General features: G+C 43.3%; 1 protein-coding gene across 1 annotated transcript; it reads right to left on the reverse strand.

The window, feature by feature from the left end:
* Positions 1-10,153: 10,153 nt before the first annotated feature.
* Positions 10,154-13,233, reverse strand: LOC103699027 (uncharacterized). Its single transcript, XM_039134289.2, has 3 exons — positions 12,828-13,233; positions 12,161-12,322; positions 10,154-10,845 (listed from the first exon to the last, which is right to left on the reverse strand). The coding sequence occupies exons 2-3, from the start codon at positions 12,272-12,274 to the stop codon at positions 10,414-10,416; spliced, it is 546 nt and encodes a 181-aa protein (XP_038990217.2). The 5' UTR covers positions 12,275-12,322; positions 12,828-13,233; the 3' UTR covers positions 10,154-10,413.
* Positions 13,234-13,443: the final 210 nt, after the last annotated feature.

A 13,443-nucleotide genomic window follows, 5' to 3' on the forward strand; every position in this document is an offset into this window, starting at 1 on the left:
GAAGTAATAACAAGTAGTGTACAAGGTTTGGATGGTGTCATGCATGTCAAAACATTTTTCATGTGCCAGCGAGCAGCCTCAGAAGATTAATCTAGATATAGGCCATTCTAGGATGCCCAAAGTGTCCCACTACTGGAGCCCAGAGAGCTTTGGTCTCTTTGAGGAGATTATGGAGACTTCAGTAACACATTTCTCATGCACTCCTGCAGTCCCCCATCAATAATCGATTGCTTTATGCCCAATTTTAACTCAAGTATCGATTATTTTAGGTACACGATGTCTAAAATTTAGGAACTCGTCCTGCAGTGTGGGCTATGGTCCAAAGAACAGATAGGCTCATTGGCTTGTTCGATACTTGTGAGGTAAAGGAAATAGAATAGACACAGATAGACTCATTGGCTTGTTCTATACTTCCAAGTGATGAGGGAACCAAAGTGTTTTAGACTAGGTAGAGCTTGGCTGTTTCACCAATTTCATTTTACAATTATTTTAGCTAATCTGGTACTAGAATCATCAGTCATTGAGTTCGCATCTATGGAAACATGTTCTAATTTTTATTCTCTTTCAGAATGGCAAGAAAATATAATTCTCCCTCATATGTCTCCACGGGGTGTGGAATCAACCTCTGTCACACATATTCTGAGTAATAACATATCATTGTAAATACCAATTAAGATTTTGTTCAGTGACCAAATAATATAAAGAAGGCTTTTTCTTTCCATTCAGGAAGTTGGAGGCATTTGATTCGACCAGTCATTTTAGTAACCAATTCATTAAGCATCAATGCTTCCGCTTCCACTTCCACTAATGGTGTCACTCAAATGGGAATTTTGTTAGCCTTGTTAAGCAAGAAAACAAGTGGTGTAAATTAATGGAGTTTAGTTTGGATACTCTAGGCTGTAAGCCGCCCGACCCAACTTTGTTTAGAGTAGGATTTAGATCTCAAGCTGGTTGGTTTAGTACGTAACTTTGGATCTATTATTGATCAAATGGACAAGACCACACTAAAATTAATTTGGTCCTGATGACTATTAAGCTTGTAGACTTCTCTATTCATGTCCAAAGCTTGCGAGACGCATGCACATACTCTGTCACGACACATGCCCGAAGAATTACCAACACCTTCTTATATCGCTTCAACAGCTTGAACATATATTTTTTATGAATTTGAGTGGTTTTTCCCTCTCCAACTCTTATAAAGAATCTATATAGAGAATTATTACAGAATAAAGAAACCTTATAAACTACATATGAAATAATGACTAACAATTCCCTTAAAAAAAAAGAAACAATTACTACAAAAACACAAAGAATTCATCATAAGGTCATAACCAACCAACTTTCAGTAGGTTGGGTTCCATTCACTGAGATAGTTACACATAGTCACTGCTCTTCCGATCCTCTCAGCGGGCCACTGCAACTTCTCCGGCATTCCGATCGTTCTCGTTTGCACTTGATGACACAGAACCATTTGGATGGACCTTCTTTCTTAATCCAAAGAAACCTCTGCAGGGCTTCTTCTCTTCAAGCCTCTTTCCTCCCATCTCTTCTTCCATTCTCTTCATCCTCTCCTTGTACAGCTTCCTCCTGACATAGGCTTCGGCGAAGTCTCCTCCCATCATGGATGCCATGACTCGAGTGAATATAGGGCCAGGTACACCTTCTTCTTCTCTTCCTCCTTCCTTTTCCTCTTGTTCTCTTCTTCAACTAGTGCTGCTAATTCCTCCTCCTGCTCCAATAATAGCTTGGTGATGTGTAAGCCACTAGAGATGGATTTTTATAGAGCCTGGTCATGGCTTGGCGGCCAAGCCAAAACGAAATATTGGGAACGTGTTTTCTGGTTGGTAGTTAGTGGTGGACTGGTGGGCGGTTTACGTGAAATGAATGGTGTCATGCATGACGACATATGGTTCAAACTTTTGGTCCGGTCAAGGGTGGCCCCTAAGAGAAGAGTCCACGTATCGGCAAACCTTACGCTGACGTTGGAAGCTTTGTGTCGTGGAAGCTAATGACCGGTCAATTTGTTGACCGGCCTTTAACATTCGGTTGTTTAACAACCGATCCAAATATATTTTAATATTTTAATATGAGACGAAATGCCTCCGCTACTTCCATTCCCACTGAAGGAGGGGAAGAAAAAGGTCGTCGGCGGCCACGGCCCGTCCCCTTCCGAGCCTCTTTCCGCGCCAGCCAACAGCGATGGCCCGTCCCTCCTGTGCCCGCTGCCACCCCCGCCTCCTTCCACGCCACTGGAAATGCGCCCGTCCCCATGATGGGGAGGTGCCAAAGAAGAGGAACCGCTGACAAGCCGCAGCTGCAGCCGGCCACGGCCCGCCCCCTTTCGAGCCTCCTCCCGCGGCCGCCATAGCCCTGCCCCCTTACATGCCGCCGAAAACACCCCATGATTGGGAGGTGCCGAAGAAGAGGAACCGCTGGGTAGCCGCGGCCGGCTGCAGCTCGGCCCCCTCCCGGGCCTCCTCCTATGACCGCCACGGCCCGGCCCCTTTCGGCGCCGCCGGCCTCACAGGAGGAGAAGAGAAGAAGAAAAGAAAAAAAGAAAAGAAAAAAAAGAGCAAAAAAATAGAAGAAAAAAAGAGAGAAAAATAAATAAATAAATACATATATATATATATATATATATATATATATGAACGAATAAATAAATAAATAAATAATATATTGTAATGAAATAAAATAATAAATAAATAAATAAAGCGGCTGCGGCTGGGCCTTCTTCCGCGGCCGCCATGGCTCGGCTCCTTTCTGGTGCCGGCGGCCATACAGTTAAATCATCTCGGCACACACTTAAATAAGCTTGAAACACATTTAATCTAGTCTGCCACACAATTAAACCATCTCATCATATAGTTAAATAAGCTTGGAACACATTTAATCTAGCCTTGCACACAGTTAAATCATCCCGGCACACAGTTAAATAAGCTTGAAAAATACTTAATTTACCCTGGCGCACAATTAAATCATCCTGGCACACGGTTAAATAAGCTTTAAACATACTTAATCTAGCCTGGCACATAGTTAAATCATTCTGATACATAGTTAAATAAGCTTGGAACACATTTAATCTAACCTGGCATACAGCTAAATGGTCTCGGAATACAAGGGTGGCTCCTAAGAGAAGAGTCCACGTAGCGATGCAAGCCTTACGCTGACGTTGGAAGCTCTGTCTTTTGAATTTTTCTTTCGGTCCTTGCTAGCAAGTCTCCCGGACATTCCTTCTTTTTGATCGCTCGAATTGTTAATAGTTTCGATTGAAGTGAAGCGATCAAGGAGGTGAATTGATCGAGCATGCCTCTTGCTGGGTTTTAGAATAATAGTACTACTTTGTCAAGGAGGACCCATCAAACGTAGAGTGGATTATTTCATCTCACCCGAGTCATTGGTGTTGTCAGTGGTACCAAAACTCGTGGATAGATGTGTATAAAATAAGGGGAAGACTTCTGATCTTGACCATAGTTAACTCACATTGCTGCATGGTTTGAATAACAACGCAAGCTTCAGATGGAAGTAAAAAAAAGTTCTTTCTTCTTTTCCTTTCTTCTTAATTCTCTTTCATTAAAAACAATAAATTCAAAAAGAGAAAAAGAATAGTAATTATAATTAAAACCTAGTGCTGCAATGGATATTTTTTTTTTTCTTTTTCTAATGGCACGATGGATACTTGTTGTCATGCCTCTGCCTCTCCAGGGCACCGCTCAGACCCCTCTCCAGTTTTGTTTTCCACCCAAAATGCGTATGTAGGATTTAGAGACATCCGCCTCATATGCTCAGGTTCTGAAACGAGTTTTTCCAATATGAGACTATTGGGCCTCACACCCTTTCCACCATTGGACAAAAGCCGTCGTCAGCTCTCATACCAAATGTCATACTCTTGTCTTTGCGGGGCACGTGCGGCACCCAGTGCCTATGTGGGGGCCACATAAGGGGGGAACACGAGACTCCTCTGCCATATATTATTTGGTTCCGGAGCCCGCAAGTGCGTTGCATGCACCGCTCAGACCCCTCTCCGGATTTGTTTTCCACCCAAAACGCGTCTGCAGGATTTGGAGACACCCGCTTCATATGTCAAGGCTCTGGAACGAGTTTTTCTGATGTTGGACTATTAGGCCTCACACCCTTCCCACCATTGGACAAAAACTGTTCTCGGTTATGATACCAAATGTCACGCCCCTACCTCTGCAGGGCTCATGCGGCACCCAGTGCCCACGTGGGGGCCATATGAGGGGAGAATACGGGGCTTTCCTGCCGATATTGTCCGATTCCGGAGCCCACACGCACCGCTCAAACCTCTCCTCGATTTTATTTTCCACCCAAAATACGTCTGCAGAATTTGGAGACACCCGCCTCATATGCTCAGGCTCTAGAACGAATCTTTCCAATGTGGGACTATTGGGCCTCATACTTGTGATCAATTAGTTAGACTGCTTGAAGTTTCCTTTCAACGGGGCACGTCCATTGCATGTGCTGAAAACTAGTCCTGCTTGTAAGTTAAAATGGTTTCCTATTAAATATAATTCCTTAATCAATGTGATGGAAATGAAATCAAAGACCTAAAAAGCTTGTTTAGGTGAGACAGGTAACCATGCTAGATTTAAATCTAACTCAACCCATTTGCACTTTTATTTCCCCTGTTATACAAATGGGATCAAAGGCTTAAAAAGCTTGTTGATACTTTGTGACACCTTTTTTTACAGATGCTCTCTCCTTATGTGATTTTTTGGAGAGAGAGATTAGTTGATAGCCTAATAATTTTCATTAAATGAGGAACACAAAGGAAATGACCCGAGAAAAAACACCAGTAAGGAACTAATAGTTTAGACTACAAATCATATTGCAAACATTAACTCTCTCCTTATGTGATAAAATGAGATATTGAGGGGAAAGAATTTGTATCACCATATATATATGGCAACTAAAAAGAGGGGTGGTACAGAATTTCGTATGAAATGGACAGCCGAGCCCCCCCAAGTGGAAGAAGGTTTTTGTTTGACTCCACCAGCTCTCTCAAAACATCCTATCCACCCTTGTCTAGAATCACTAATTTCTTGGTTATCACACCAAGAAGCATGTTGACTGCAATGGCTTCAATGCACGATACGGCAGTAACTTGTGTCAGTTTATGAGTTACCATGCAATAAAGCCAATAATCTTAGCTGTTTCTTGGTAATTGAAAGAACTTAGATTTAAATCTAAATGGAAGCAAATAACCACTATATTCTCAAAAGTTATCATGAAATAGTCACCAAGATAGTATTGACCATGCAAAGAAGTTTCTATACAAGCACTCTGTCATTTGTACTTCTCTAAACCAACTTTGATCTACAAAGTCTTAAATAATTTGTCCAAGGGGAAGTTGCTGGCGGGAAGCAGAGGAACTTGGTTCGAACCTAGGCGATGACGCTTCTTTTTCTTTTGAGAACAGTGGATCTCGGTGAAGTTCTGTGTTTGAACCTAGATGGTGATGTTCCCATCTCATTGTTATTTTATTTTTAAACATAAAGGGTTGTTGGAAGAAGCATGCGATTTTAGCCTGCAGGTATGACATGCCAATGGCGCCATGCTTAGGTGCCGTCAGCCACGTCCCCTTGCAGCCAGAACAATGTCTCTTACGTTAAGGTTTCATGCTAACTACCGAATCTCACATACATCAAATGTTATCTCAGTCGACCAAGTTATAGGCATGTTTGGTTCCATGGATCTTGAATGATATTCTCCAACAAAACAATCAAAAAAAAAGGTGGGAGTTGATTAAGATATACTAATCTTGTTCGGATTCTCTGGTGCACTTTTCGAACCATAGAATACTGTACAGCTCTACATAGCCACTAAGTCATCCATATCAGAAATGAAAACGGAAATCTGAACAGTCACGTTCAGCGCCAAACACAATTTTACATGTGAGAGACGAACAATAGCCATCCATCTCTAAGAAAGATGATGTAGCAGGCTGGCAGCTATTTAAGATTGTACAGTCTTTCTACGATGCAAAATATACGTGCTATAGAGGATCTCAACTCATATTTAGCCAATTTCTACCTTCGGCTCATTCCAATAGTGTAAGCTGAATTCTATGCGCATCGACATATGTAGCTGAAGTATGTCTGCTGCTATAAAAGCAAATATGTGTGAACCTTCACCCCTTTCTGCCTACCACTATAGGACTGTTGTCGAAGGGCATATATATGACGTTCGTATCTTTGATGGAAAACCTCAATAAGCTCTATTCTGGCACGGTATCAAGCCATATTAATGCGAACTTCCAATTTTTGAGGCCTTTATGCCTCAATGACGCCTCTCCAATGTGAACTACAAAGAGAATATAAGACACCACATATTTTCTCTTGCCATATTTCTGTTTCACTAAATAAGCAACTAGATTACATATAACAATTTACAGAGCTAATAAACACTCAGCACGTACACCTGACTTTTATAGCAGCAGACATACTTCACTTTCTAGCCTCCGAGAATGCTGCTCCACCGTTTTCTCCAGTGGAAACTGACGCCGGAGAGCCACTTGGATGAACCTTTTTCTTGGATCCCTTCTCTTTCTTTGCCACCCTCCCTTCTCCCTTTCTCTCCATCTTCTCCTTGCTTCGTCCTCTTAGCATATTGATGCGGGCAGAGCTGAATCCAAGAGGAACCATGTCTTTTTGGAGGCTTGAAGCTTTAGGTGTAAAAATTCAACACGGGACTAAAAGATGGAGGCAAGGGCTATGTAGATATATATACATCCATGGTGTTGTCTTCTTATTGGTTGGAGAACAAGGCTCTCTATTGGTGACTCCTTACGTAGCTTGCCATTACTTCGTTGTGAAGAAATAAGTGTGGGCCAACCGTTGCACCAAGTCGACGCAACGTTCATGCTCGCACTAGTGGTGCTGCCTATCACAAAGGGTATTGTATTCAGCCTCCCAAGCTGCTACTCTCAATCAATTGGGCTTTGCGAGAGAGTTACTACAGTAATTGTAAGCCTGTATGCAATCCATTCTAAGCACTCAATTAGGCCATGACCAGTCGGATATATTATGTTTTGTGATTTTTTTCCAAAAAAAAGGCTTCATGATTAAAGATCTATTTCCCCCTAAACTATTGATGATTTATGTAGATTGATGAATGATTTAAATGGTAGTTTTGGTTTTTTGAGTCTTTGCTAATTCAAAGCATATATTTAAGATTGTAGAGTTAGATACCAAGGTTTCTTTTTCTAAAAAGATAAAATAAAATAGAGCAGAGCTACATGTACCCTAGAAAACAAAGAAGATTATTCTCTTCTAGAAAAAGGATGGAGAGACAGCATCATCACTTCACCAAATCCACGGACTTATAAGAAAAGTCTTGTTCGCTTGAAGCTCATAGATCAAAGAGCCACTGTCCTTTTGAATTAGGACATAACCAATAAGAGGCCTCTTTTCATAACACTTAATTCCAACCACATAAGGACTGTAGTAAGCTTAAGTTCAGATAAATTTAACGGATGGTGGAGAGAGACGAAGCTCTGTTTTGGGCTCCTCAAAATGGTAGACGAGTAGTACTCTAATACCAGGGTGCAAATTGGTGTGCTCAACTCTGATTACACCCTTCACCAAACCACCTGCAACTCGATCCTCAAACGAGCAAATGGTCATCGATTTCGTAGGTACTGTACCAACTACATCAACTGAAGCATCTCTTTAATGAAATACAAGAAATCTTAGCCATATGAATGAATAGATTTGCTCAGATAAGAAAAAGAATGCGACTGATGATTAACTATTATATAGAATCTTATAACAATACATTTCATACAAGTAAGTGAATTACACCACCTTCCTTTGAGCAACCACTCCTAATCAAATTGGCACACGCGTTAACTACCCAACTTGCCATTTTTCACCCTTGGTGCAGTACTCGGATGGACTTTCTTAACCAATCGGAGTATACCCCATATAGATTTCTTCTCTTTGGAAACGTTGTCTTCTTCTCTTCTTTTTATCTTCTCTTTATGCAGCTTCTTGAGGACACATATTTCAGCTACATCAACACCCATTGGAGCCATAACCAGCAAGAATTAATATGGAGACCTCCCCTTCTCTTCTTCCTCCTTTCTTTTACCTGGCAAGACTCTACGGTAGTGTTGATTCCATGAAGACAAGGATTTATAAGAGCTGAAACTTTGGAGGGTGGATTGGCCGCCAAGGAAACTTGGTTTGGAATGGTCAAAATATGCTTATATTTATATGCCATAAGATGTTCGATATGGATTTAATTGTCGGTCTGAATTATTTATGCAAGTAACATTTTTCAGCATTTCAAATTTGGAGAATCTGACAAAGTCAAGGTTGTGTCAGATGGCTAGAGAATGAGTCTAACACAACCTGGAAACCAAAGCCACCTGGACTTAATTAATTTGGCTTAATTTGTCCTGGCTGAGACCTTGATCGTCTAATATGAGACCATTTCCATTAAACATGCACACAGGTCCCGACAGATTCCAATCTTTCTCTAGATTTTTTATCAGGAAAACAAAAAAGAACGAAAGAAAAGTTTATCCATGGCATTGCACATGATAGATCTAGTTCTTCAATTTGAATAGGAGACATCTGAGCACAACCTAATAAGAATCTGGATGGGAGTTTTTAACCTGATAAACTGTAGCAAGTTAAATGGGACATTAGCCTCAATTGCCTTCCCTGCACGTAAAGGCACGTTAAAGTCATCTAGAAATATTATATCCTGCTTATAAGATTGCCACACACTTGGTGACCTCCCTTAGGGCATTCTACGTGCACTCCTTTTGGCCACCCAGAACAGTTATTCTCACACATTAAGTGCTTGCAGATGTGCTAATCTCATCACGAAACTCTTCCTACATGTGTGGAGCCCCCGGAGACACCCATTAAGATTTAAGACATACCCCACGGAACCCAGAACATGGCCATTGTGATCCAGAAAGTCATCGGTCTGATGCTCCTTTTGCTCGTGGTCGCAGGCGAGGCTCGGCCACTTGGTGATGGCCTGCAATCTGAGCCAGACGCAGTGGCCGAACAGTTATGGTGCGAGCACTGGTGCAAGGACTTGATGGGCGTGTGCATCTCGGAGAACTGCGTCGAGCTTCCTCCAGGCAACAAGCACAACCAGTGCCACCTCGACTGCGACGAAGCAAACACCAAGTGTAACGCCAGATGCTATAATCTTTGATCCCCTCCTCGGCACATCAGTAGTATACTCTGAAGGTTGCATGAAACACAAGCACCTCTAGTACGTAGGCAATTATATAATCCTTGTTCTATTACTTTGGCAAAACACCTTTACTACCTGAGGATAATTCTACAAGAAACCATGAACGTGGGCAAAGTCTTCGGTTTGTTAGCCTGTCCCTGGGCTTGATAGCATGCCGATCGAGGTTATAAATGTACTCACCCTGGGAAGGGGGACAAGATTAGTATGTAATCTAAGTTCTGAATGCGTTTGTCCATCTTGGCATCCTATTAGCATATGACCTCCGCAGCTTTTTCTTGGTACACGAGGTCCATAGATAACAGGTTATGCAACAAGGATAGCTCTCCTCTGAACATCCCTAACCTCGGGGCCCGAAGGGTAGCTCTCAGCATCTCCAACCCTCCAAATCCAAGGAGAAAGAGAATGTGGACCAAGGTTTTATTGGTACCATCCTTGATACAATTTTTAGCTTCTCTTAATGTTGCATGACATCAATCCACACGCATTAGAATTACATTTGTGTTTATAACAGCATAATTCTTGTTGTTTTGCATCAACTCTTCACCTTTCAAGACCACCTTCTGTAGCTTGATCATCTCATGCTTCTCGTGGTCGGTGATCAAATTGCTGCATAAGAAAGATCATTAATGAGTAATTGCAGTTCCACACTCGAAATCATACCATGCCTAATCAACCACTGGGTTGCATAGCATGGCCCCTCCCCAAACCTTCTCCATTCCTCTCAACCCATGCCCAGTTGTGGCGTGTACCAAGAAAACTGAAGACATTAGATATGAGTCAGTTGTAGTAATTAAAACTGCGATAAATTCACTTAAATGCAACCAGACAAGCCCCAGATGATTCACATGAACAGATGCAACACCAACCATGGTCGACACGCTCATGCAAGTATCTACAGAAATGGAAATGTCAGTGTCTTCTAAATTTAAGCATCATTCTTGAATTAAGCAGCCATCATCGAATGATTTCACTGGCTAATTTGGTTCAATATGTCTCAGAATATGACGAAGCTCTCTAAGGCATTACTTAACAATACTCCTACATAGACTACCGATGTTAAAAGTTGCATGAACATAAATAAGATAACACCAAAGTTGGGAGATAGGAGGGGGACAGAAGAAAGAAAAAGGATCCTCTAAAAGAACAAAAACTGTAAACTAAAAACAAAGGCTTTCACTTCTTCCTCTTCTTTGGGGGCTGAAGTGCCTCGTCCTCATCATCTTCCTCATCCTCATTGTCCTGATCCTCTTCCCCCTCAACCCCCTCATCCTCATCATCCCCACCATCATCGTCGTCGTCGTCGTCGTCATCATCGTCGTCGTCGTCGTCGTCGTCGTCACCATCCTCCTGCTCCTCCGGCTCTTCCTCCTCTTCTCCATTCTCTTCACCTCCAGCATCGCCGCCCGGGGCCTTCTTGCTACTGTTATCATTGGGGTTCTCATATCCCTCCCCATCTTCCTCCGAGAGCTCGTCTTCGCCCTCCCCAAAGGCACCATCTTCTTCTCCATCCCCATCATCATCATCCTCATCATCAGCATCAACAGGCTCAGTTTTTTCATTTTTCCGTCTGTCCACTTTAAAATCCGGCATACTGAAGAGTGGATCCTGAACAATCAGAAGACTACTTAATGACCAGCTACAAATGAAAAAAAAATATTCATAGACAATCCTAGACTAAGTAGACATCAAACAAGCAAGCTTGCAAGAACAATCACAATGCCATGGCTCTTGCCTAAGGACCAAAACCATTTCTATTGGAAATATTTCAGCTTTGGTTAAAAGATTGCCATTCTTACCTTCATAAGAATGATCATTTACACATAAGATTTATGAAACATTGAAGTGAAGAACCACTTCCTACCGAACTCAAAAAGGTATATTGCTGTCCTCGTTGACCAAGACATGGTCTTAACTTTTTAACAACTATGTTAAAGACCAATCCAAGAACAATCGAAATGCTATCTTTCATGCACTCACATACAAAAGTTCTACTAGTGACATGCAGATCTACCAACTAACGCTGTCCTCACAGCATGTCCCATCTGCCCATGTACAACATCACATGGTATAGCTTCCACAAGATACCATCATGGTAATTTCCATGCAGGCTTCTGGGGGAACCATTGACCAACAGAAGGGATCCCAAGTTTCCACCAAACTTGGAACATGTGTCCAGTGACCGTTAGGATAAATAGTGACAAGATATTTGGAATACGGTATTCGCACATGCATCTCCCACAGCAACCGGTTTACATTTCGGGTACGATATTCTCGCCCCATTTTTTTGAGAATGTTCGATGCGGGCAGAAATGGTCGCCCCATTTTTTTGAGAATGTTCGATGCGGGCAGAAATGGCCGTGTGTTGGACACCCCGACCGGTTTTACTCATACCCTCCCCACCCATGAGCCCGGCTCAGCTACCCCTCTAGGCTCTGGCTCGAGTCCCAAGTGTAAGTACGTCACACCCGGCACCACCCCGGCTACTAGCGGTTCAAGAGCGGTCCTATACCTCAAGTCCAAGCAGTGGCCCAAGTAATGAGCTCCGATCCACAATTTAATCGTCGCCGCAGCGATTCGAACTTGGGACCTTAAGGTTAGAATTTCTGCTCCTTGGTGGCTTCAACCACAGCAACCGGTTAGTACCCCCGATATCACCCGGTCAAAGTCGTAGAAAGCTTTTTTAAAAAAAAAGAAGTGCAAATAAAGTGCACCCGAATTCGAATATTCAGAAGACTGCCCTCAAACAAATGCTTTCATCCCCGGCGGGGCCCACCGCGGAACCCAAGCACGCCTAAAAACCCGAAACATATTCCTCTCTACGTCCGGACCGCGGCCAACCAGGCGCAAGAAAGCGCGGAGCCCCCGAGACCAAGGATTTCTTGCTAAAAGTTGGGGGGGTTAATGGAGAGATTAAGCTTACCGGGGGAGGGAGTTGGGCCTTGGCGAGGGCGGCGGTGAGGAGACCCGCGGCGAAAGACTCGGCGGCGCACGATAGCGGGGCCAGGGGGGCCGGAGCCGGCATCACTGTTTCCATTTTTTTCTCTTGGTGGGACGGCGGCCGGGATTTCGATTCCCGGTGAGCCTGGGAAGGGGGAGGAGGACGTGGGAGAAGGAACACGAGCCGTCAGATCTAACGGAAACCGTTAAACAACGAACCGAGCATTTATTGTCCCAGCAAAAAAAAAAAAATTTCTAAAATCAGAACTTAGAAAAACCGAATTTTTTAAGTTTTTGAAGTATTTTTCCAGACAAAAGCTATCCATAAAAAATCGACATGGAAGAAAAACCTATCAAAACCCCGAAGTTTGGGGAGAAAAAAGGGGGAATTGAATGAAATCAAAGGGGACATCGAAGGAAACCGGTGCGAATCTCGGCAGAGAAAGTTAGTCTGAGATAAAAACCTCCCAAATAGCAAAAAACAGAAATTTGGAGAAAAAAGATACAGAAATCTCGAAAAAGAGCAAAAAAGTGCCTAAAACGCAAGGATTTGTACCTGAATCAGTAGAAAACATGCGAAAAATCATTTTTTTCCGGCAGAAAATGGGAATTTCAAGAAGAAAACAGCGAGATCGGAGTAGAGAAGGTACCTAGGAGCGAGATCCGAGAGGGGAAAGAGTGGATCTGACGCTTTTCGGCGCTAAAACCAGCTGGAACGGAGGAACCCGGCGCCAGTCATCGTCGGCCGTCAGATCCCGACCCGATCTCGATCGGAGGGCCGAGAATGAAGGAGAGGAAGAGAATAAAAAGAGAGAGAGAGAGGAGAGAGCAGCAACGGGCTTCACTGGAAGCAGAGAGTGGAGAGATTTTTTTTTTTCCAACAACGAAGGGGAAGGACAGATGGGGGAGACGGGCAGGACGGGCAGGGCGGGCAGGCACGGCGAGCTCGCTGAACGGAGGCTATCGGCTGCCCGTAGAAATAGGTGGGGAGGACAAGGTGGGGATTAGAGGGGGAATTAATTAGCCCATGGTTAAAATAATCCGCGGTTTTGGGTCTTAGTGACCGTTCTAATCGAGGCCTCTTTTAAAAGCCGGGTGGCCCCCACTGGTGTGCCATTGGGCGAGGAGACTGGAGTGGATGGGAATAGGATTCCCCTGCTGCTGGGGTTCGCCTTACCGCTTTCTTAACCATGGTTAAGATTTGTGGTTAAAACTCAAGGGAGGCGGATGGAGCCTTTGGATATCAGTTAAAACCTTGCAACACAA

The sequence above is a fragment of the Phoenix dactylifera genome, chromosome 15 (assembly GCF_051530095.1).
Source record: "Phoenix dactylifera cultivar Ajwa chromosome 15, Ajwa_hap1_PhDact_Kaust_v1.1, whole genome shotgun sequence".
Taxonomy (NCBI): Eukaryota; Viridiplantae; Streptophyta; class Magnoliopsida; order Arecales; family Arecaceae; genus Phoenix; species Phoenix dactylifera.

Bases quoted from the DNA above. Each gene is read 5' to 3' on its own strand.
- LOC103699027 (XM_039134289.2), bottom strand. From the start codon at position 12,274: ATGGAAACAGTGATGCCGGCTCCGGCCCCCCTGGCCCCGCTATCGTGC. The intron at 10,846-12,160 runs GTAAGCTTAATC...CTGATTGTTCAG, and splicing joins AGGCCCAACTCCCTCCCCCG to GATCCACTCTTCAGTATGCC.